The sequence below is a fragment of the Rutidosis leptorrhynchoides genome, chromosome 3, assembly GCF_046630445.1.
Source record: "Rutidosis leptorrhynchoides isolate AG116_Rl617_1_P2 chromosome 3, CSIRO_AGI_Rlap_v1, whole genome shotgun sequence".
Lineage (NCBI taxonomy): Eukaryota > Viridiplantae > Streptophyta > Magnoliopsida > Asterales > Asteraceae > Rutidosis > Rutidosis leptorrhynchoides.
In genome coordinates this window covers 512308204-512332072 of record NC_092335.1, presented here as the reverse complement: position 1 = coordinate 512332072, position 23869 = coordinate 512308204, and the positions used below count along the sequence as shown (strand labels likewise).

The window sequence follows — 23869 nt, the reverse complement described above, 5'->3', positions numbered from 1 at the left end:
GGCAAAATGTGAGAAGTATTTTGGACATGCCGACGATTTTGATATATTCATGTTGAGTTGAAAAAATGTGGTATATTCTAAGTCAGAAGCAATCTTTTTGAATAATTGGGCTGAGTTCGAGTCTATTTATTCAAACAAGAAAGATGCGATAGAGTACATAAGAAATATATGGTTACCATGGAAAGAAAAGTTTGTTAGTCCTTGGACTGAAAAGTATCTACATTTTGGTAATCGTGCCTCGTCAAGGGCGGAAGGTGCTCATTAAAAACTCAAGAAGTATTTACAAAATTCTACTAGTGGTTTACATGAAGTGAAAGAAAAAATTTGTCTTGCGATTGACCATGAATTTAACGAGATCAAAGTAAAACTCGTGAGCCAGAAAATACATGTTCCTCATTACTGCAATATCCCCGTTTATAGAGATCTTTTGTACCATGTATCTCAATTTCCGCTAAAGAAAGTATCTGAACAGTTTGAAAAAAATGAAAAAAGGTAACATGTGTTAAGATTATGTATTGCATTGTTATACGGTTCATGATTAACTATTATTATCTATGTCATTTTTAGGTACATTGCCTCCTTGCACAGGTCATTTCATGGCTACTATTGGTCTTCCATGTGCTCACAAGATGAAAGAATCTAATGAAATGACGATTCAACTGGAGCTTATTCATCCTCAATGGAGGATTGATACCTTTTCCCTCAACTCAGAAGATGACTCACATAATGATAATGATGGAGCTAAAATATTTCGAAACTTGCTTGATGAGTTGTATTCAAAGTATTTAGTGTGGCCCATAAGTAAGAAAGAATCTGCCACTTTAGTGATTACTAAACTTGTCAACCAATCTGATACGCACTTTGAGCTGGTGATTCAACGACGCAAAGGTAGACCTCCAAAAGCAAAAAAGACAAAGGGAAAGGGTATAACTTCTACGACACGAGATCCTTCAAGATTTGAGTATGTTGAGTCATCACGATCACAAAATCCTTCATGTTCTAGTTATATATTTCAAGGGAGCAATGAAGTGGGAGACGATGTTAGCAATACCCATCATGAAAATGATATCATCGATTTATATCCCGATCTTTCAAGTTCCATGTTTTAATAGTCTCATTATGGAGCTAGATTAGCTAGTTTGATAATACATCAACTATTAGGTATTTTGGTATTTTGGTATTTTGAGATTAAAGACTATTATTTTGTATTCATGCTTCGGTTTGCTCCTTGCCAGCATGTGTTTGTATCCTATATTGGGTTTTGGTGATTTATATTTAATATACAATCAGCCATTAAAAAAAGAAGTATATTTGTATTTGTGTGTCTTTGGAATTTATATTTGCTGTATGATCTAGTTCCGTGAATGAAAAATAAGAAATGGTCAAAATTAAGCGTGATACATATGGAAGGGTAAAATGGTCCAAACTAGTTGTGGAGCCCTCGCTTCGCGCCGGGGGCTCCGTTTTGAATGCGAGTTAAAAAAAAAAAGTATTTCCTTTTGTGGATCTATTTTGTAAAAAAGAATTTTTTTCGACATCTAACATTGAAGGGTTGTTTCTTTTGTGAAAGTTACTTCTTTTAACGTTAAAGTTAGTTGATCTATTTTGTAAAAAAAATAAAAATTTGACATCTTTTGGTAGCATTGAAGGGTTGTTCCTTTTAAGAAAGTTGCTTCTTTTATCGTTGAAGACAAAAAAAAATGTAGCACAGTAGTGGCATATGTGGGTCCTACTGTTTGAGCGCAGTGTAGAAGCCGGAAAAGCGTGGTGGGTGTTTTTGGTGTTAGTAATGGGATAAATAATAATTTATAATATAGGTATAAAGTAGGGAGTTCGATTTGTATTTTAATGAAAGTTAGGGGGTTGGTTTGTAAAAAAAGAAAAATTGAATAGTACTATTCATAACAAATAAGACAAATTTTGTCTATTAGTTATATTGGTAATGGTAATTATCAATTTGGTTGTGTATGGCAAAAAAAAAAAAGTTGTGTACGAATCACCACCCACTTAGTAACTTGGGTGGTTACACTCAGTGGCGACTCCACTTAGAGTGGAGTGGGGTCAAAGGACCCCATTAGTTAAATTTTTTTATGTATAAAATACTACTAAAATTGTATAGGACACCACTAAATTTATGGATAGGACCCCATATATTTTCAAAATTATTGATTTTTATGGAAGTAAATAGTCATTCACTAGGAAATTTTTTTACAAAGTATCACTCATATTGTATAGGACCTCATTGAGTTTTGATTCTAGAATCGCCACTGGTTACACTATTTTACCATGAACAATCTATATCAATAGAACACATTTACCAGCATATATATTTTGAAAAAAAAAATTATGACGATTATAGTGGAGGGTGGACCAACTTTTCATGGAGCTTCAATAATCTACTAGTACAAAAATGAAAACATAGGAAATTAATTAAACAAAGTAATATAAATAAAAGACAAATTTGCCCCAGTAGCTAAAACTTTGTGTTTTAGTATAAGTTGTAATTGTAATAATGTAATACTAGTAAAGGTAACAATAATAACATTATACAAATAAGTAGCTAAATGCCTAAATCCTGGACATAATGACGTGGCTGGAATTAGTTTTTGCCAGTAGCTGAAGCGGCTCCCAATCCTCGTCATTAATCATGTTGAAACATTTGTTTACCATTTCCTCATTCACCAACTCTAACTTTGAAGGAAACCACTATTACAAATAAAAACTTAGAATCAATAAGTACGTTAAACTTAAAATGTTAGTAAATCTTAAAAATCAATCAAAAGAACCATAAATTTAACAGGTAAACAGGTAAACGGATAATGTTTTATCAGGTTAGGTCACCCAGAGAGGTAGAATATTTTTACTCAGATGTATGTAGTGTAGAGGTTATTCCACGACCGTTTTTGACCATTTTCATAGCCATTTGTTGTCATTGAGTTTTGAATTTCAAGACTTCTTGTAATATCAGAACCTCAACTACTAATCGACTATCTTGAGATGGTTACAAGAATTATTTGAATGATTGTTAAAGGATATTAGTACATAAATTTTACCTGTGGATTCTTATCTTTATCAACTAACACTGCTCTAGGACCCTGTATATAAATTCCAAGATTGTAAATTATAAATTGTAAACCTGTATGATAATAGGCTTAGAACAACAAAAGCAGAAAGACAATATTAACAAACCTCATAAAAATCGTCATTTATGGTTCTTCGAAGAAGATGACTTACAACAACATGTTCACGAGTAAGGCATCGTTCGAGTACTCTTTGTGATCGACCTTCTCTAATCTACAAAAAAGATATAGAATAGAATTTTACGTCTAGTCTAGTTTACGCTACGTACTTCAAATTCTATCTTGGAACTAACTCAATTTCGCTTACCAGTCTTAACGAAAGTTTTATGCACAACGGAGAAGTCGATTTCATTGACTCTATTGCATTAAGAACCCATTTTTCAGGTTTGTTTGCAGCAATGTTCTCCTATATAATATAAATACAGATTAAATTAAATATTACTATTAAAGCATCTGTTTTGAATAGCTTTTGTGCCTAGTAATACAGAGTAAATATGGTTTAAATAACTTACTAAAGATAACAATATTTCTTCTACAGTCTCCTTTGAGAAACATTTGTTGATAATTTCCATCTTAGAATTAAATTTAATTGGATTTAACTCGGTCACATTTGCATATTTGTTAATAATTTGAGAAATATTTGTTATGTTGCTTGCATCAGATAAAGACATATTGCTAAGTTCATTCTCCAGTGCTGCTAAATCCTACAAGAATTTAAAACATCAACCATTAATTCTTGTGTAACATAATTAACCTTCTCAAATAAATAAACAAAACTACTAATACATAAGTTGAATTTGAAAGTATAAATTCTTGTGTACTTGCCCTTGTGGCCTAGTTGTACACCCAACACCTTGCGTGTTGGAAGGGGCTGAGATGTCTCAAGTTCGAGTCTCTTCGCTTAAAACATTCCAGAGTATTTACCCGATTTATGGAGTGACCCTGGGGAGGTTTTACCGACCCGTATTCCAGGATTTCGGCCTGCTCCACATGCCCTTTCGGGATGGTTTAACAATCGGGTTTCTGTAATGCAGTTCGATTTTCTGCCGGAAATCACGTGTGTGCGTGGAAAATGATCGGGTGGATGGGTTATTTTCCGTCAATGATTCTAAATACTTGGCTTTCAAAGAAAAAAAAAATTGAGGTATAAATTAATCTAAATTACCTTTGAAGTAACAAAGTGAGTTGCAAGACCACATTCAAGCATTTCAGTCCCATTCAATCGTACTCCGGTGAGTGCCACAAATTCAGCTATAATAACATCGAATTGTTGACACTTTATGAAGCGAAAATTGCATACAAAACAGAAGGTTGCTAATTAGCGAACGGAATAAGTTACCGAAAAAACCAGGAAGTCGTGTTAGAAAATGAGATGCACCAACATCTGGAAAAGAACCGATAGCTGCTTCGGGCATTGCGAATAATGTTTTCTCTGTCACAATTCGAAACGTTGCGTTCATCGATAATCCTGCCCCTCCTCCCATCACGATTCCATTTATAAGAGCGATCTGCACATATATTTTATATCATGAGTCCATAACACCAATAACTAGGGATGGCAATGGATGTTCCATCCATGTACATCCACCCAATCCGATCCATTTATAATGGATATGGATGATGTAAATAAACGACTAAGATATGGATATGGATGATCTATATATCTCGTGAATCGGATATGATCCACGGATATATCTGAAAACATCTATATATACATAGGTTTATGTACGTACTAGAAATATATATGCATATACATCTAAAATATCGATATACATATACATATAACCTACAAATTCTTAATTTATTAGCGAAAATAAGGGTTACTAATAATATTCAAAGTTACACATTTAGATTACTTTAAACGTATATTTACTTATATTATAACGTATTTTGCTAAATTAAATTCACAATCGACGACAGATTACAATCAAAACATGTTAAAGTTTGGGTTTAAGATTGATAATCTTGAATATAAAGAATAAACGAATTAATATTTTCTGTTCAACCTTTCCAAAATGAACGAGTACTTTTACGACTTAAAGGTTGTTTATTTTTTTTCTTTATTAAGTCATATTTCTATTTGTCTCGTAATCTGAAGGGATGTCTGATTCTATGTCTCTTAGAAATAAAAATAGACCAATTTTCAAATTATGTAACACATTAGATGACAAAGAAACAATAATATTATTTCCTGAATGAATTAAAAGCTCTACAAAAACAAAAACGGATAAACATGCCCTTAACCATATTAACCACTATCATAAAAATGCATCCATGAAATTTAATTCAATATGAGTGTATTACTAACCAAAGGCTTCTTATAGGTACCGAGTAAGTAGTCAAGAGTGTATTGTTTCCGAAAGAAGCTTGCACCAAAACTCCAATGTCCTTGCAAAATAAATGGATATAGTTGAAATTAATTTCGTACTAAAACCACATTTTTTAGTTATTCTTAAAAATAATGATAATAGTTATTATTATTTTGAGCTTCGATTAGTTAAGGATAGTACCTGAAGTTGTGACGGACAAAAGTGCCGTAACATCCCCACCAGCACAAAATGCTTTTCCATTTCCCTACCAAATTTAACAATTACGGAGTTACGAGAGTAATTAAGAGCATCAGGATTCGTGGGTCGACGTCGGCGTCGGTCACCGGAGACGCCTGGATCCGATCGTCGGCCGACTCATCTCCGGTTTCTTTTTAGATTGCAGTTTTTTCTTCCAAGTTTTTGTGCAAATTAAGGAATGACCATGATGAGTTGATGACTTGCAGTTTTGTATGCAGGATTTTATGGGTTAAAAATTGTTAGGGCCAAAATTTTGAACTATATGTGCTGAAAATATGGATCAAATTTTTTTTAAACGTTTTTCTTTATATTGCAGTTTTTTTGGGGGGCTAAATTTAGTTTGTTATTATTTCATCAAATTAAGTCATTTATGTTATAATTCAGTAGGCTTATAACTACCTTTAGTGGTTTGATTCTTGATGTTATAATTCAGTAGGCTTATAACTACCTTTAGTGATTTGATTCTTGATTTAGAATACTAATAATGAAGTGTAAGAACAAAGATGATAATGGAGAGAAAGAAAGAAACACTTTGTAAGTGTGAGAAATGGTGCAAGTTTAATGTTTGCATTCATGGCTATTTATAGCAAAAATATCACAAGTTTAGGTAATACAATAATATTACTTTTGTGTATCAATAATTGACTATCCATTTATATATATATATTTATATATTATAACACTCCCCCTTGGATAGCAATTTTGTTTGTTGAAGATCAACTGTAAGTTACTGCCTCGTTAAAAACCTTGCTAAAGAAAACCCAGTGGGAAAAACTTTAGCTAAGGGAAAAAGAGTGCAGCATGGAGTTGACTCCCCCTCAAGTAGACATCGCTTCGGTTGTTACATCTTTTGAACATGTCTCATGCCAATGTTATGAACGTGTGTTCTGAAAATAGCAGTTGGAAGTGCTTTCGTGAAAAGATCAGCAGAGTTTTTGCTGGATTGAACATATCTCATTTCAATCTCGTTGTCCTTAATGAGATTTTGAGTGTATGAGAAGAATCTAGGAGGTATGTGTTTGGTTCGGTCACTTTTGATATACCCTTCTTTCATCTGTGCTATGCAAGCTGCATTATCTTCATAGATAATTGTTGGACTTTTATCGCGTTCTAGTCCACAAGAATCAGTAATGATTTGTGTCATTGATCTCAACCAAAAACATTCCCGAGTAGCTTCATGTAATGCAATCACTTCGGCATGATTTGATGATGTAGCAACAAGTGTTTGTTTTTGAGAACGCCATGATATTGCAGTACCTCCATTTAGGAATACATATCCAGTTTGAGATTTAGCTTTATGTGGATCAGATAAATAACCTGCATCAGCATAACCAACCAAATCTTGTTTTGATTCGTTAGAATAAAATAATCCTAAATCAGTAGTTCCTCGAAGGTATCGAAATATGTGTTTGATCCCATTCCAGTGTCTTTTGGTAGGAGCAGAGCTGAACCTTGCCAACAAATTAACTGCAAAAGAAATGTCAGGTCTTGTACAATTTGTAAGATACATAAGAGCTCCAATTGCACTAAGATATGGTACTTCTGGTCCAAGAATATCTTCATGATCTTCACATGGACGAAATGGATCAGTTTCAACATTGAGTGATCTAACAACCATAGGAGTACTTAATGGTTTTGCCTTGTCCATATTGAAACGTTTCAAAATCTTTTCAGTATATGTTGTTTGATGTACAAGTAAACCATTAGGCATATGCTCAATTTGTAAACCAAGGCAATACTTGGTTTTTCCGAGATCTTTCATTTCAAATTCTTTCTTTAGAAGTTGAATGGCTTCATAGATCTCTTTATTTGTACCTATGATGTTAAGATCATCAACATAAACAGCTATGATCACATATCCGGATGTTGTTTTCTTAATGAAAACACAAGGGCAAGTAAGGTTATTTGTATACCCTTTGCTTATCAAGTAATCACTTAATCGGTTATACCACATACGTCCCGATTGTTTTAACCCATATAAAGATCTTTGTAATTTAATCGAATACATTTCTTTGGGTTTTGCATTTGATGCTTCTGGTACCTTAAATCCTTCAGGTATCTTCATATATATATCACTATCAAGTGATCCATATAGGTAAGCAGTCACAACATCCATGAGATGCATTTCTAAATTTTTAGAAACTGCCAGACTGATTAAGTACCTAAAAGTAATTGCATCCATAACAGGGGAATAAGTTTCTTCATAATCAATTCCCGGTCTTTGAGAAAAACCTTGAGCTACAAGTCTAGCTTTATACCTTGTAACTTCATTTTTCTCATTTCTTTTTCGGACAAAAATCCATCTGTATCCTACAGGTTTCACATCTTTAGGAGTGAGAATGATGGATCCGAAAACTTTTCTTTTATTGAGTGATTCTAATTCAGCTCGTATTGCTTCTTTCCATTGAGCCCAATCATGTCTATTTTGACATTCAACCATAGATGTTGGTTCTGGATCATCATCATTATTCATGATGTCATATGCAACATTAAATGAAAATTTCTCATCAAGATTTTTCATTTCATTTCGGTTCCATAATATTTTTGAATATGCATAATTGATTGCAATTTCTGTATTGACATCATCAATCTCCTCTGCAGTAGGAGTACTGATTTGTGGTTCTTCTTGAACACTTTCTTTTACTTCATTATCAGCTGATTTTCTTTTTCGAGGATTTTTATCCTTTGAACCAATTGGTCTTCCACGTTTCTGACGTGGCAAAGATTCATGAGTGACGTTATTGCCAGCTTTTGGAATTTCAATTCGAGCTGGAGTATTTACTGCTGGTATATATGATTTTGTCACCGTTTTTGTATCTGTAAATGCATCAGGCAATTGATTTGCAAGTTCTTGTATATGCATTATCTTTTGAACTTCTGTCTCGCATTCTTTTGTGCGAGGATCAAGATACTTTAATTGAGGTTCACACCATGAAACATCATTTTCTTTATTTTTCATTTCTCCCCCTAATCTAGGGAACAATGTTTCATTAAAATGACAATCAGCAAAACGTGCTGTAAAAACGTCACCTGTCATAGGTTCAATATACCTTAATATTGAAGATGTTTCATATCCAACATATATTCCCAACCTCCTTTGAGGACCCATTTTTGTACGTTGTGGTGTCGCAATTGGAACATACACTGCACAACCAAATGTTCTAAGATGGAAAATATTTGGCTCTTGACCAAAAGCAAGTTGTAGGGGGGAATATTTATGACTTGCACTTGGTCTGATGCGAATCAATGCAGCAGCATGTAAAATTGCATGACCCCATATAGATACAGGGAGTTTTGTTCTCATTATCAATGGTCTAGCGATTAACTGTAAACGTTTAATCAATGACTCGGCTAAACCATTTTGTGTATGCACATGAGCAACAGAATGTTCAACAACAATTCCTATAGACATGCAATAGTCATTAAATGCTTGAGATGTAAATTCACCAGCATTATCAAGTCTCACCCTTTTAATGGTGTAATCAGGAAAATGAGCTCTCAATTTAATAATTTGGGCAAGAAATTTTGCAAATGCCACATTACGGCTTGATAACAGACAAACATGAGACCATCTGCTAGATGCGTCTATTAGAACCATGAAATATCTAAATGGTCCACATGGTGGATGAATTGGTCCACATATATCACCTTGAATTCTTTCAAGAAACATTGGTGATTCTTTCTCAACCTTAAGTGGTGAGGGTCTAGTTATCAATTTTCCAAGAGAGCAAGATGTACATGGAACCATTGTATCATGATGGATTTTTCTATCCTTTAGTGGATGTCCATGAGTACATTCAATAATCCTTTTCATCATTGTTGATCCTGGATGGCCTAATCTGTTATGCCATAAACTGAATACACCAGGATCAATATATTTTTCGTTAACTACCATATGTATTTCGGGTACATTTATATGTGTATAATGTAATCCAGAACTAAGTCTTGGCAGTTTTTCAACCACATGACTCTTGTCAGTGATACTTAAATATTTCTCATTTTCTGTTGTCACTGACTGATAATCATACCCGTTAAGGTATATGTCGGAGAAACTCAATAAATTTCTGCTTGACTTGGGAGAAAATAAGGCATCATTTATTAAAAATTTTGTACCATTTGGTAGTATGAAATTTGCCTTTCCTATCCCTTTTATCAAGTTAGCAGGTCCTGATATTGTATGTATAGTTCCTTCCGTTGGTTTTAGATCAATAAAATATTTCTCGGATTTAAGTATAGTGTGTGTAGTTCCACTGTCTGCTATACAGAGATCTCCACCACTTGATTGATGTTGTATTCCAGCAAAATTCATATTGAACTTCATATATAAGAAATAAATAGTGAGTACATTAATATTACACAATATTTTAAACGCAAATAGATAGTACTGAAACATTTAGCAAACATAATGACAAAGACAGACGATATTAAATCGTTTATTTTTCGAAAGACACAACTTAAACATTCAAGAAATCTTCATATAAATCAGATGGTTTCTCAGTGACTGTTGGATCGACGTTATCCACAAAGTTTACTTCCTTTTCTTTATCTTTCAGCGAATCCTGATACATCTTAACAAGATGTTTAGATGTTCGGCAAGTATTAGCCCAGTGGCCCATTCTACCACATATGTAGCAAGATTCTTCAGAATTTTTAGAAGAATTTTCTTCAACATCTTGTTTAGTGGGCTTGTTTTGTGGTTGATATTTATATTTTCGTGGATTATTATTTCTTTGACCACCACGGCAACGACCACGACCACGTCCTCGCCCATTACCATTACCATAAGGATGGTTTCTACCATAGTTATGGCTTTTGGCATGATGATGGTGATGGTTATTATAACCACGACCTTGCCCGCGTCCTTGTCCCTGTTTATAATTATTTGCAGTATTTGCTTCAGGGATTGCAAGTGTAACAGTAGGACGGGATTGCTGATTTTTCATTAATAGCTCATCATTTTGCTCTGCAACTAAGAGATATGAATTAAGTTCAGGATATGTTTTGAACTTTAGCATTCTCAAATTTCTTTGCACTGTGATGTTTGCAGCATTCATTGTGGAGAAAGTTTTCTCCATCATGTCTGCATCACTTATTTCATGTCCACAGAATTTAAGTTGTGAACATGTATTATACAGAGCTGAGCTATATTCATTTACTTTCTTAAAGTCTTGGAACCTTAATGTTCTCCATTGTTCCATAGCAGCTGGAAGTAAAATTTCTCTTTGATTATTGAATCTGCTTTTGAGACCTTCTCATAAAACATGGGGATCTTCTACAGTCACATAATTATTTTGTAAGCATTCATCAATATGTTGATGAATAAAGCAACATGCCGTTGCTTGTTCTTTTTCAGAACAAGTGTTGTTTTCATTTATGGCTTCAAGAATACCCATTGATTTAAGATGCATTTTTACTTTTATAACCCATGGCATGTAGTTGTTTCCAGTTGATTCTAAAGGAGTAAATTTAAGCTTTTCCAGATTCGACATTTTCTATTAAAACAAACAACATGATAAATTATAGTCACTTTATATTCATAAGTATATAAAAATTAAACATAAATTTAATATAACATAAATGATAAGTAGGTGACAGTGTCGACCATATGTAAGCAATCATTAATAAATGTTATATAACATAAATATAAATATTAGTAAACATAAATGATAATTAGGCGACAGTGTCGGCCATATAAATGTTAGATAATAGAAATATAAATGTTAGTAACATAAATGATAATTAGGCGACAGTGTCGGCCATATAAATGTTAGATAATTGAAATATAAATGTTAGTAACATAAATGATAATTAGGCGACAGTGTCGGCCATATAAATGTTAGATAATTGAAATATAAATGTTAGTAACATAAATGATAATTAGACGACAGTGTCGACCATATATTATTCAGGTGGTATAACCGACCATATATCATTTAGGTGGCAGAGCCAACCATAATTAGTATTAAGATTATCGTGCTGATAACGTGTTATAATTCAGTAGGCTTATAACTACCTTTAGTGGTTTGATTCTTGATGTTATAATTCAGTAGGCTTATAACTACCTTTAGTGATTTGATTCTTGATTTAGAATACTAATAATGAAGTGTAAGAACAAAGATGATAATGGAGAGAAAGAAAGAAACACTTTGTAAGTGTGAGAAATGGTGCAAGTTTAATGCTTGCATTCATGGCTATTTATAGCAAAAATATCACAAGTTTAGGTAATACAATAATATTACTTTTGTGTATCAATAATTGACTATCCATTTATATATATATATTTATATATTATAACAATTTATTTATTATATTATAAACTAAATAATAAAAATAAAAATACAAAAATGAATTAAATAAATAAAAATAACTAAGAATAATATCATACACCGAATTAAATACTGAATCACCCATTCACTTTTTTCTTAAAGTGTATTTCTCTAATTCTCCCTAAACACTAAATTAAACATTAAATTAGACTATAAGAGGATACAGTGTCCAACCATGTTCCCACCGTTGGCTCCAATTGATTGGGGTACACCGCCCCGACTCGGCTTCACGACCACCGTCCCTTTCCTGCCGTGCTGAGCCTGAAGGTGAGTTTACGATTTTTTGTTTTTTGTTTTTTTAATTATTATAATTTTTATTGGTTCACATCATATTTTCTCTCAACAAGACTTTAGACCAAAGACATGGAAGTCCACTCCACTTTAATCAATTTCAACGTCCATTTTCGAACTTGAAATGGCCACCGAAAAATGAGCACAGACACCTCATGCTCTAATGACTCCTCGTGTAATTCTTGATGGTGTTTGTTGTGATTTTACAAGACATCTATTTCGAGATAGCTTTGATGGATTAGTATAAAGGTATATGATTTTTAACTTCTCTGTTTAGCAACTATAAGACCGCTAGTATCGGTGGCGCGGTTCGGCCGTCGTTGCCACTGCCGTTCAACGGTGTCGATACTAATGGTCGTCTTTAGGTCCGCCGTTGGCCAGCGTGATTTGAAATGTCGTTATTCGACAGTTTTGAGGACGAGTAAAGTTTGAATAAAAGAAATCATAATAATAATAATATTATATTAATAATTAATAATTGTAATAATAATAATAATCATAATAATAATAATTAAAAAATATTAAAAGCCCATTTAGTGCAATTTTTTTGGGCCTTTTTCCTAATACTAATGATGTAAGATGGGTTAGGTCAGGGGTGGGTGTCATGTGTTGGTGATGGTTGCACTTGCAACCATTGAAAAAAGCCCATTTAGTGCAACTTTTTAGGGCCTTAATTAAGTTAATGAAAGCATTGAATTAACTGAGTGCACCTTAAAGCCCATATTAAATCCTCAAGTCTCATAGAGTCCTTAAAAAATTTGGGTCTTCAAACAAAGAAAATAAATCTGTTACTTCAATCTCATACTTTTTGTAGTATTAAATACTTTGTAAATAACCTTAGTTCTATTGTAATTGTAAATAAATTAAAGTTTCTTGGTTAAAAAAAATTATAATTACAACAAAAAATTATTAATTATTAATTTGTGCAACCAGTATGTATGATTTCTAGATCTGTCACTGGGTTTAGTAATAGAAAGAAGTTGCTGAAGTGACGCTGATATGTCTTAATATGATTTTACGATAAATGTTATGAATAAGAGTAGCCTTAAAAAAAAAAAAAAAGCTTTAAAACAAAAACCCAAATTCAGAAAACGATATAAAGTAAGATGTGGACCAACGAAATGCATTTTTTTTCTCATACTATTCTTTCTCACATAATTTGATTGGTAGAACTCAATTTGTTGTAAATAAATATTTACGGAGTATAAAAATTGGGTGAGCAAATCTTTTGTCCTACTTTTTACAATAATGAAATTGGACAACCTTACATGATGGAAATTGACCGGATGACTCTATCTGGTTTATGCGATTTAAATTTCCTGCCACCTTCTATCCCTTTTTCCTTTTTGTATCGTTTATTATCTGATCAAATTAAATAATTACCCTAATACATTTTTAATTCATGCATGAAAGCGACATTTCATAATTATTGTTAATATATACATTGGATTGGATTTGACAATTTCAACATCACAAGAATCATTAAGCTATTCACAACAAATAATTGAAGACTTTTAAAAAACTATAATATCACCTCAGTACTATTTCAGAAAGAATGAACAATATCCAAAGAGAACTAAAAACTAAACCTTTCCGTCTCAATGACTCCCAATGATTGTTTCTAACGACGATGCATTACGAATCATCTTGATTTTAACCTTAATCATTCTATATTATATTTACTAGTTGCAGTTAATATTATTTGACAACCTTTATGTATTTATTAGAATTAGAATCATTATCAAACAAATTATTATAAGCACTCATAAAACTATTTACCTTTAATATCACAAACTTGATTGTCGGATCTTTTTCATACAGTCGAAATAACTTTATCATTTGAACAATCTGCAGATATAATTCACTTGTTCATATCTAGGAGATAACTGATAATGACACATCAATCACAACATGAAATATAATTTATAAAAATGCTACAATTATAATATATGTAAATAAATATATATAAAAGTTGCTTAAGAGTCATAGTTAAAGCTTCGTATTTGACTTACGGGTATGCTATTAATAAAACTAAAGCTTTCCTTTTAAAGCTAAATATTACATTTAATGCATAGTTTATTTTAGAAATTTCGTCTTCATTAAATGCATTTTGGTTCATTTTAAGAAAAGTTACAATCATAAATCCTTGTTGATATGTGATATGAGGGCACAATTTAGATAAAACCTTAATTTTATATTTATAACTTAGAGTTACTACGAATAAACACTTATATGAAAATTAAATAAAGAAAGTTATTTATGAAATATGTATATATATACTTAGTAATTAATTCAAATGAGGCAAATAATATAAACATAACAATTGAAGTTAAAATAAACATATGTATACCAGTTCGTAGTTTAGACTATTTAGCTTTTTTGGCCTATTTAAGGTTACTTTCATGCCGCCGGTTATTCCTTCCGATATTACCTACAAATAGAAAACATCAAACTAATAATTAATATTACAATATATATTTAAAGAAAGATTTCTTTATCAAACATCAAGCCTAATATATCCAGCCAAAACAAAGATTAAAACAAAGGGAGGAACCAAAACTATAGAGACAAAACACTACATTTCAAGTTTTCTACATATTTGATGTAAATCCGTATAATTGTTTGAGTTTTTCATCAAATCTGGGTAGAGGAATGTTCAAGTGCATGAAGCAGTGAGATGAGAAACTTACTATTTTTTCATCTTTGTTGAAGACAGATGGAGTCATGATCAACAATTTGACAGTGATATCTTGAAGATATTGATCAAGATTTGATATATATTTCAAGAAATATAAAGTGATTTATATATATATAGGCAAGGGTGGAAATTTTAGTAGTCGAAAGGTGTGCTGTGTAGCAATCTTTACCAATTCTTGATAGAGAACATATCATTATCATCTAATTCTAATTAAAAATTGTTTAAAATATTAGTGTGGTGACATTAATACTTGCTTGCCGCCTTTATTTATGTATGTTAGACACACAAACACAAAATAAATAATTTAGAATCTATCAGACCATTCCCATCAATCACCGTCCTGAATCCGCCCGCCCTCGAGGGCGCCAATATCATTCCCACCGCCCTGCATCGCCTTCGAGCCAAATTAAGCAGGCCGCCTTCGTGTATTTCGTTTCTACGCATAAGTGAGGACGGAGATTTTTTGGTTTAAATGGCTATATAATCATTCAACAGCTATATTTGTTTTATAATTATCTTAATTTTTCACTATATATACTCTCATACCATTTCATTCTTTACGTCCAATAAATATCTCAACTATATATCACAACCAGAGGTGAAACCAGCATTCACGTATGGGGATGCATTTCACAAAAATTAAATATCAACATAAAATTTTCATATATACATCGTAATTATGAGATATTTAAAGGATGCTTATTTTTATTATTGGGGGATATTGACAACAAATATCTAATTTTTAACAAACCATAATTCGCTTATTTGAAAAGTTGGGGGATGCAAAGCATCCACATGCATCCCCCTGTCTCCGCCTCTGATCACAACTATATATACTCACATCATTTTTTTACATCAACTATACTAAAAAATGTCTAGAAAGATTATAAAAAATCTTACTTAAGATGCAATAGCAATTGCGAGTTCTGATTTTAAAAATGTAGCACTTGATATGCTTGATATGCTAAGTGATGAAGAAATTGTTGAATCGATTCCATATGCGCCTAGAAGATTTATACCAAGAGACCGAGAGGGAACTACTATGTGTTTGTGGAATGATTTATACCAAGAGACCAAGGGTTACTACCTATCCGATGGTATATATTCAGATTGACCGATGTTAGTTAAATCGTTTAAAAGTCTGACTGACCCAAAAGCGGCAAAATTCAAAAAGGTTCAAGAATCTGCTCGGAAGATATTGAATGGGCATTCGGAGTGCTTCAAGGTCGCTGGAAAATCATTAAGAACCCGAGACAATAATTCTATATCGAAAGAATCTGAAGAATTAGGTGCACTTGTGTTATGCACAATACGATCACCGTAGATAACGGATGTGCAATGTGTGATCTAGAGGATTATAGACCAGCTTTTCGTCCAAGACGATCAGTCAAAGAAAGGGTTGAAGCACACATTTGCATGAATAAAGAATTGTGAGATTCAACCATTCATCATCTACTACGACAAAAGCTCATTGACCACATTTGGAATCTTCCGGCTAATTTTCGTGTTCGACACACTTCGAGAGTAGGACCTTCAAACACAACTGAACATGATGAAAGTGATAAAGAAGAAGACGAAGGCGGCGATGAATGTGACCCGTAGTTATATTATTTTTCATTTATGTTTAAGTAAATGTAATGTTTAAAATTTAACGTAATTTCTAAATTAATTGTAATTCTATTTTAGTCATTGTCTTTTAATTATTTGTTTAATTTGTATTTAAATTAATAACTTATAAATTAAATAATAATAATAATAATAATAATAATAATAATAATAATAATAATAATAATAATAATAATAATAATAATAATAATATGATAAAAAGTGGGGCTTTGTGACGGGGAAGAAGTATGTCATTAATATTAGTGGTGTGTGACGTGAAGGAAGTGAAGAGGATTTTTTTTTTCTTTTGGCAAAAAACAATAACATATAACGGATCTGAAGATCGAACATTACAAATGATACATCAGGATATCCAAACGTAGGCGAAACAAACAACATAACAAAAAATCTACCAGGGTGGATAACACACTTTGTTAAGGACCTGAAATAATATCAAATTATTGGATCAGGAAAATAAAGGGAAACTTGTACACCTCCAAAATTTGACTTATAGTATTTATATATGATCTGCTAGAGGATTATTTTGTTAAATAAACTAATTTTTCTGATCGATCGCTTGTTTAGCAAAACAAATAATATTACGTACATAAAAACTTGCTTCATTCGTTATTAAAGATTATAAATCAAATTCGTCTATAATAATCAAAAAGAAAAACAATCTTGTAACAAAAACTTATTATCGCTACATTATAGAGTATTTAGAGGATTCGGAATAGCACCGTCTTCAATGATCCAAAATTTCGGAAGTGCCTCATTTTTTATAACATTATTGTTTCAAGCTTTAATTGATTGTATTCTAGATTCTCTAGAAGTAGTGTTAATTGGAATGTGTGGTTGCAAGATCCTATAAACGCATTGTAATTTTTATTTTTTAGCGTCTCGCTAATTTTTAATATAATCTCTTCTGCCAAAAAAAAAAAAAAGTTATATCGTTTGTTAATGTATAGATCAATAATCAATAACTATAACTATATATATAACTATATAACAATTCACCCGGTACCAGGTCTCGCGCTCGGGGAACTTGATTACCCGAAGTTTTACTTTCTATGAGAAGCTAATGTGTTCGTTCATAAGAGGATTTCCTCGCTTACCAAAAATACACGTACTTAATTATACAACGAACTTAAAAAGAAATTTAAGAATGTGTATATCTTTTTTTGTATCTAATGATAATAATATAATATTAACATTTTATTATTATGATATTTTAATAAAAAAGTAAAATTAACAAAATGGACTGCAATAGTTTCACAAGTGACAAAAGATAAAGAAGATGGTACTTGACTCACTGGTCAACAGAGTCAAAACAAAATGAGAGATAAAGTTGGTGTATTATAATAATATGTTCTACCATTCCAAACGGAAGGTTCACATGAATTACAAAAACCATTCATATGCCTTCACTTGATCACTTCTATGAATTGTAGATTCTTCAATAAATTAACAAAAATGAAATATTTTGGATTAAGGGCATGTATTTTAAACGGATTTACAAAAAATAATATTTTGCACGAAAATTTACAAAAGTAGTGTAACCAATCTTGTGAATACCATTCTATACAACTCAAGCTAAATCGGTTATACCAACAACGGTTTAGTGTAACGTGGAGGTCCAATCATGAATTCAGTCAAAATTGGCATTGTCAACACCGGTTTAGTGTACTTTTCCTGACCTACACTGAACTGGTTTTTCCAAGAATGGTTTGTGCACTTTTTTTGACCTACACTAAACCCGGCTATTTCAAGGCCGGGTTTATCTCAACCATAAATGAAACCCTAAGTGAAACCCTTTAAGCAACTTTGGTAACTATGAGTTTATTCATTCCAATTACTCTATATATTTAGATCATTCTCTATATTTCTATAGATAAGAATGTAACAATTTTATAATTATTTTGAAATCAATTTTGATTTTAGTTAAGTAATTTTCAAACAAATAATAGTTTATGATTGAGATTTTTTTGCAAATTACACGAATCCGAATTTTTCGAACTATTTTCAATCCATGGCAGTTAATCTCAATGATGTGTAAAATCGAGTCTATAATGTATTTAACAAGAATTACCTTTTTAGAATTACACACACTCACAGGCAGTGTACCCGATCGTGTAATGGTATAGAACATGGTAGATACCGGTTATCGGTTATCGTTCCATGAACAGTATTAAGCGCAATTCAAGATTATATTACTAAAGTAATAAACCAAACAAATGAAATGAAGGAAAATACGAATAATTGTTTTGGTTATTTAACGATTAGCTGAATCAAAGGTAGTTTCAAACTTAAAAACAATATTTTTGGGTGTTTTATATCAATAAAACAAATTAAAGATGGATAATGTCAAGTGATGGTAAATATGTTCACCTAGGCTCTAAGTTAAAGTTCTGATCAATAATCACGCAAATGCAACTCAAGTGACCAGTTCACCAAGAGTTCTCTTTAATGAACATAACAATCCAGATTATACAAGTGCAAGGTTCCATGTCACTATAGACCTCTAGATTGTGGCTAGCTTAATTAACTAGTCTAAAGACTCAACCTGTGACACAGAGTTCTCTGAAATCAACAATTGTGCCAACATTCGTTGAACACAATCACCCCTTATATCAACTAGTTCACAAATTGATTCAATCTTCTTGGTCCAGATAAAGATCAATTAACCCAACCCAAATAACCACCTGAACAATTATAACAGACTCTAATTCGTGTCAATGAACTAGACAATCACAATCAATCAAGCTATATAGTGTTAAACAACTGAAAATATACATAATAGACTCCAAAGAGTGTTCACTCAATTGGTGTAACACCCTAGGCAAATCCCACATCGCCCACGGACATGGGTGATCATGGGATTATAAGGTAATACTCACGCTTAAATGACACAATGCGTTTTGAGACCACAGGCAGAGCGGGTGTGTGAGTGCGTTGTGGTTAAGCGTGCTCGTGCGTGAGCACTACCAGGATGGGTGACCTCCAGGGAAAGTGCTCCTCGTGTGTGGTCGCCAAGAAAAAGCCGTGCGCCTGCGGGCAAAGTGGACAATATTGTGGTCATGTTAAGCTGGGGTGTTACAATTGGACAATCACATATATCAACCAATTTTTTCATAAGTATCAATAAGAATCAAAGTTGATCAAACAATAAACCAACATATGTTTAATAATCAATGAATCAAAATAACATCCAACAATTGTATTTAGCCTAGATGAACATAGAAGATTTAGCCTACAAACATACTTGAAACTAAAACTGAATCAAAAGAATAAATCATGTTTGATGAACAAAGATTAAACCTAATGAAATTTTAGTTCTTAAATAATGAAGGAATCGCCACTTGTTTCTTGAATGATCGGATTGATTGGATGATGATGGAGGTCTCCAAAGATCACCCAAATTCGTCCCTTTGCTGCTCCGAACTGCTCAAAGTGATCACCCCATGTTAATTGACCTAAAAGTGGCTCAAATACCCCAAAATCACGTCCAAGGGGGTGCGCGACACGCATATTATGTGCGCAACGCGCAGTAGTACTAAATAGATTCGATCTTGATCATGCCTTAGTGTGCGTCGTGCAAGCTCTTTGCGCGTCGTGCCATTTCACTATTTGATGAGACATTTCTCTCTAAATTGTAGAGCTCTGAGTTACGGTCTTCTGGGATTTGGATTTATCTTAATTCGAGTCCCGAGGAGTGAGATATGACTGTTTTTGTGCAGGCGCGCTGATTTTGCAAAACCACCAACTTCTCACACAACTTCACCATTCTTTAACGATACCACCCGAATGCAAGCTTGATCAAATGTATCATATAAATGAGCTTGAAACTCTCTAACTTTATGATGTTAATCGTCAATATGAACCAAAATAAGGTGACGTATAAAACACCCCAAAACCACCGAAAACACTGTAACACCTTTTTTTTTTTTTTAAATCACAGCGGAAGACTTATGTTACCTAAATACCCTTAGTTAAGTACAAACACGATTATCACAAATCATTAGTTAGTTACTTAATTACAAACCACCGGTGTTACGGTAAACAACTAGTTACATATTTATAAAATTTAAGACATCAGAGTTCGTCTTGTCAAACATATCTTCAACCCGACTCCCGTCACTACCAGCGCTAAGATTCAAAACCTTCAAGGGATGAGGTGAGGGGGTTAGCACAAGGCTAAGTGAATGGAATCATCTAACAGATCTATCATACAGTACCAACTTGTACAACTACAGCAGCTACATCAATCAATAACAGGCAACCGGCAACTAACAACTAATCATCTGGCAACTAACAACTAGCAACTATCAACTGGCAAATCAACTGGCATCTAGAAACTAGCAACTATGCTCCAACTAGAGACTTGGCGGCTTGTATGAGCACACGACCACTAGCTGATCAGTCTAGCATCTGCCGAAAGTCCTTACTACTGAACAACAATCAGTAGCCAACTGGACCCAACCTCAACTAGGTTGACCTCTCTGAGCTGAGCTTAACAACTATAGGTCCCAACTGACAACTACAACTTGTGCACACAACTGTTAAGCAACTACCACTACAGACAATTGTCACTACGACTAGCATGGCAACTCTACAGTGATCATTATTACAACATATCTACTAAGCATAGCAACTATAACAGTATAACATAGTAGCACAACTTGCTACTCTATACTACACCCAGAGATAATCCCACTCACCGATTACCAGCAACAGAAGGAACTCATAATTCTAATTTTACTGAGCCTTCTCTTCGTCTTTATCACCTGAGAATAGACATAACACAGTCAGTAATCATGTCTTGATAGCAAACCGACAACAAGACAACAACACCAATACCAACACTTAATCACTTTACAACTGGTCTGCAAATAGTACGAGTAACACCTTCACACGCACATTTGATAACACTCAACTGTGCGGTTGACAACTCACTGGTACGTTTGGTCTATGACCAAACATCCTACAGTGACTCACCTAATCCGTACGGTTCATCACACGAGTGACCAGTGACTTGTACGAGTTACGTCTCAACCGTACGTATCATTACAATTAAAAAATAGTTCTCCTTAAACACTCATTCATACGGTTCAACACACGGTAGACTACCTCAACAGTACGAGTGACTGCTCACTCGTGCGAGTGATGAAGAACAGTAGAAAAAACTATTTAGGCGGGTTTTGACCCAATATGAACAACATCAAATATCAATTCATACACTAAATCAACACATACAAACATGTATTCACTATATGATAAGTCTACATCATAATTTCAACCCATAACGACACTCAAATGCGTGCAAAACAAGGCTTACACCCTAAAAACCCTTTTTCTGACCAAAATAAAGTTTGATCTAGCTTCTTAAAAGTTTACCATTGAAAATTAATCTTCAATACGATTCCAACAATATTTTATTCATCAAAAACGGAGTTACGGTTTGAAAGTTACGCCCTTTTCAATTTTACCAAAAGCTGACCAGTGCTCACTCGCGCGGATGAGACCTCACTCGTGTGAGTGAGTACTCAACCACATGGTTAAGCCTCAACCACGTGCTTAACCGTGTGGTTGAGCTGTCAAAAGTGTGGGAGCTGTAAGACCTGTCCAGCTCGCTGTTTTCACGTTTTTTGACCCCAAAACATGATTTTTGCTCAATCTGATCATGAAACCACTTCAAAAACATCATATAACAACTATAGAACATATATCTAACATCAATTAAGCATAAAAAATACATAATCATAAGATTCATGCTCATATTCACACTTTTGCTCAAGAACACAAAAACCCAAATTACACAAGATTCAAGCATGCTAACCTGGATAAATGATTACAAGGATGATATTAATCACTCCTTAAAGCCTCTTGATCCAATTATAGCTTAGATTCAATTAGGGTTTGTGAAGGTGTAAAGGTTAGGTACGGTGTTTGTTTAGGAAGAGTTCTAAAATGAACTCACTATGCTGCCACTTACACTCTTAAGGGTTATTAAAACCCATACCCCACAACACACGGGTATTTATCAGTTATCTGAATTATTTCGTACTTCATTAGGCAGCTATAACGGAGTCCAAATTTAAAAAGCGAACCTGTTATGTGACCTTTGTCACAAACTGGTCTTAACCACAACACACGATGCCCTGGTTGATGACAACTCCAACACACATTTTCTGGAAACGAACACCTTTGGGACTCATGTCCTACTGCACCACATTTCAGACATCTTCTGGTAGCCTCTGAGCATTGACCACTGTGTGTAGACTTACAAGTGTGACACCAATTCCCTCTACCTGATCCAGACCCAGAACCACTTTGTCGACTCTTACTTTTCTGTCTAAACTCAAATGATTTCTTTGACTTACCACTGGATTGACCACCCGTTTGACCACTCGGAGTCATCACACTCCTTGTCATCATTCCTCTTGCCGCTTTCAAATCACTTTCCACCATTCTGGCTATAACAAAGGCCTGAGACAAACTAGTTGCCATCCTTACTGACATTCTGTATTCTGGCAAGATCACATTAATAAAATGTTGAATCCTTGATGCTTCATCTGGTACGCACTGAGAGACAAATCTCAACTTATCCATAAACTGACCAATCACTTCATCAATTGACATTTGAGGCGTCATTCTCATTTCTAAAAACTCAGTCTTCAATCGGTTAAGATCAAATGAGGAACAATACTGTTCACCAACTTTCCATTGAAATTGTTCCCAAGTAATTTGTTTAACATTCTCCTTTGGAATACTTGACGTCAACACATTCCACCAAACCATAGCTCTACCCTTTAGCAATCTACAAGCATGCATAACCCGCAACTCTGGTTCACATTGACAGGCTTCCAAAGCCCTTTCAACCTCCATCAACCAATTCATAGTTTCTATCGGGTCAGAACTTCCCAAATACTCTGGGGTTTGCAATCTAAGAACTGTTTATAAGTACATTTCTTATGGGGTTGAACAAAGGGTTGTTGGAACATTTGCATTTGGTATGGGTTCATTAACATTGGATTTTGAAAAGGGTAAGTATTTTGTGGTGGCATGTAGTACTATTGAGCTGGTTGATTTTGCATTGGGTATTGAAATTGAGTCTGGTTCATGTTGGGTACTGTTTGAGATTGTGCTGTCAGAAATCCAGGTGGCGTATCATCATTTCCCGCAGGATTTACCAACTCAAGCTCAATAAGTTTATCCTGAGCTTCTTTAAGTTTACTTTTTCACTCATGAATATAACTCTGTTGATCATCATCATCGGACTCAACACCCTCGTCTGGTGCTCTG

General features: G+C 33.5%; 1 protein-coding gene across 1 annotated transcript; it reads right to left on the bottom strand.

The window, feature by feature from the left end:
- Positions 1 to 2512: 2512 nt before the first annotated feature.
- On the bottom strand, positions 2513 to 23464 carry LOC139901861 (probable 3-hydroxyisobutyryl-CoA hydrolase 2). The gene is made up of 12 exons (XM_071884532.1): positions 22751 to 23464; positions 14615 to 14695; positions 14044 to 14112; positions 5591 to 5654; positions 5389 to 5468; positions 4420 to 4588; positions 4246 to 4331; positions 3593 to 3784; positions 3388 to 3486; positions 3190 to 3294; positions 3054 to 3095; positions 2513 to 2706 (listed from the first exon to the last, which is right to left on the bottom strand). The coding sequence occupies exons 1-12, from the start codon at positions 23462 to 23464 to the stop codon at positions 2569 to 2571; spliced, it is 1839 nt and encodes a 612-aa protein (XP_071740633.1). The 3' UTR covers positions 2513 to 2568.
- Positions 23465 to 23869: the final 405 nt, after the last annotated feature.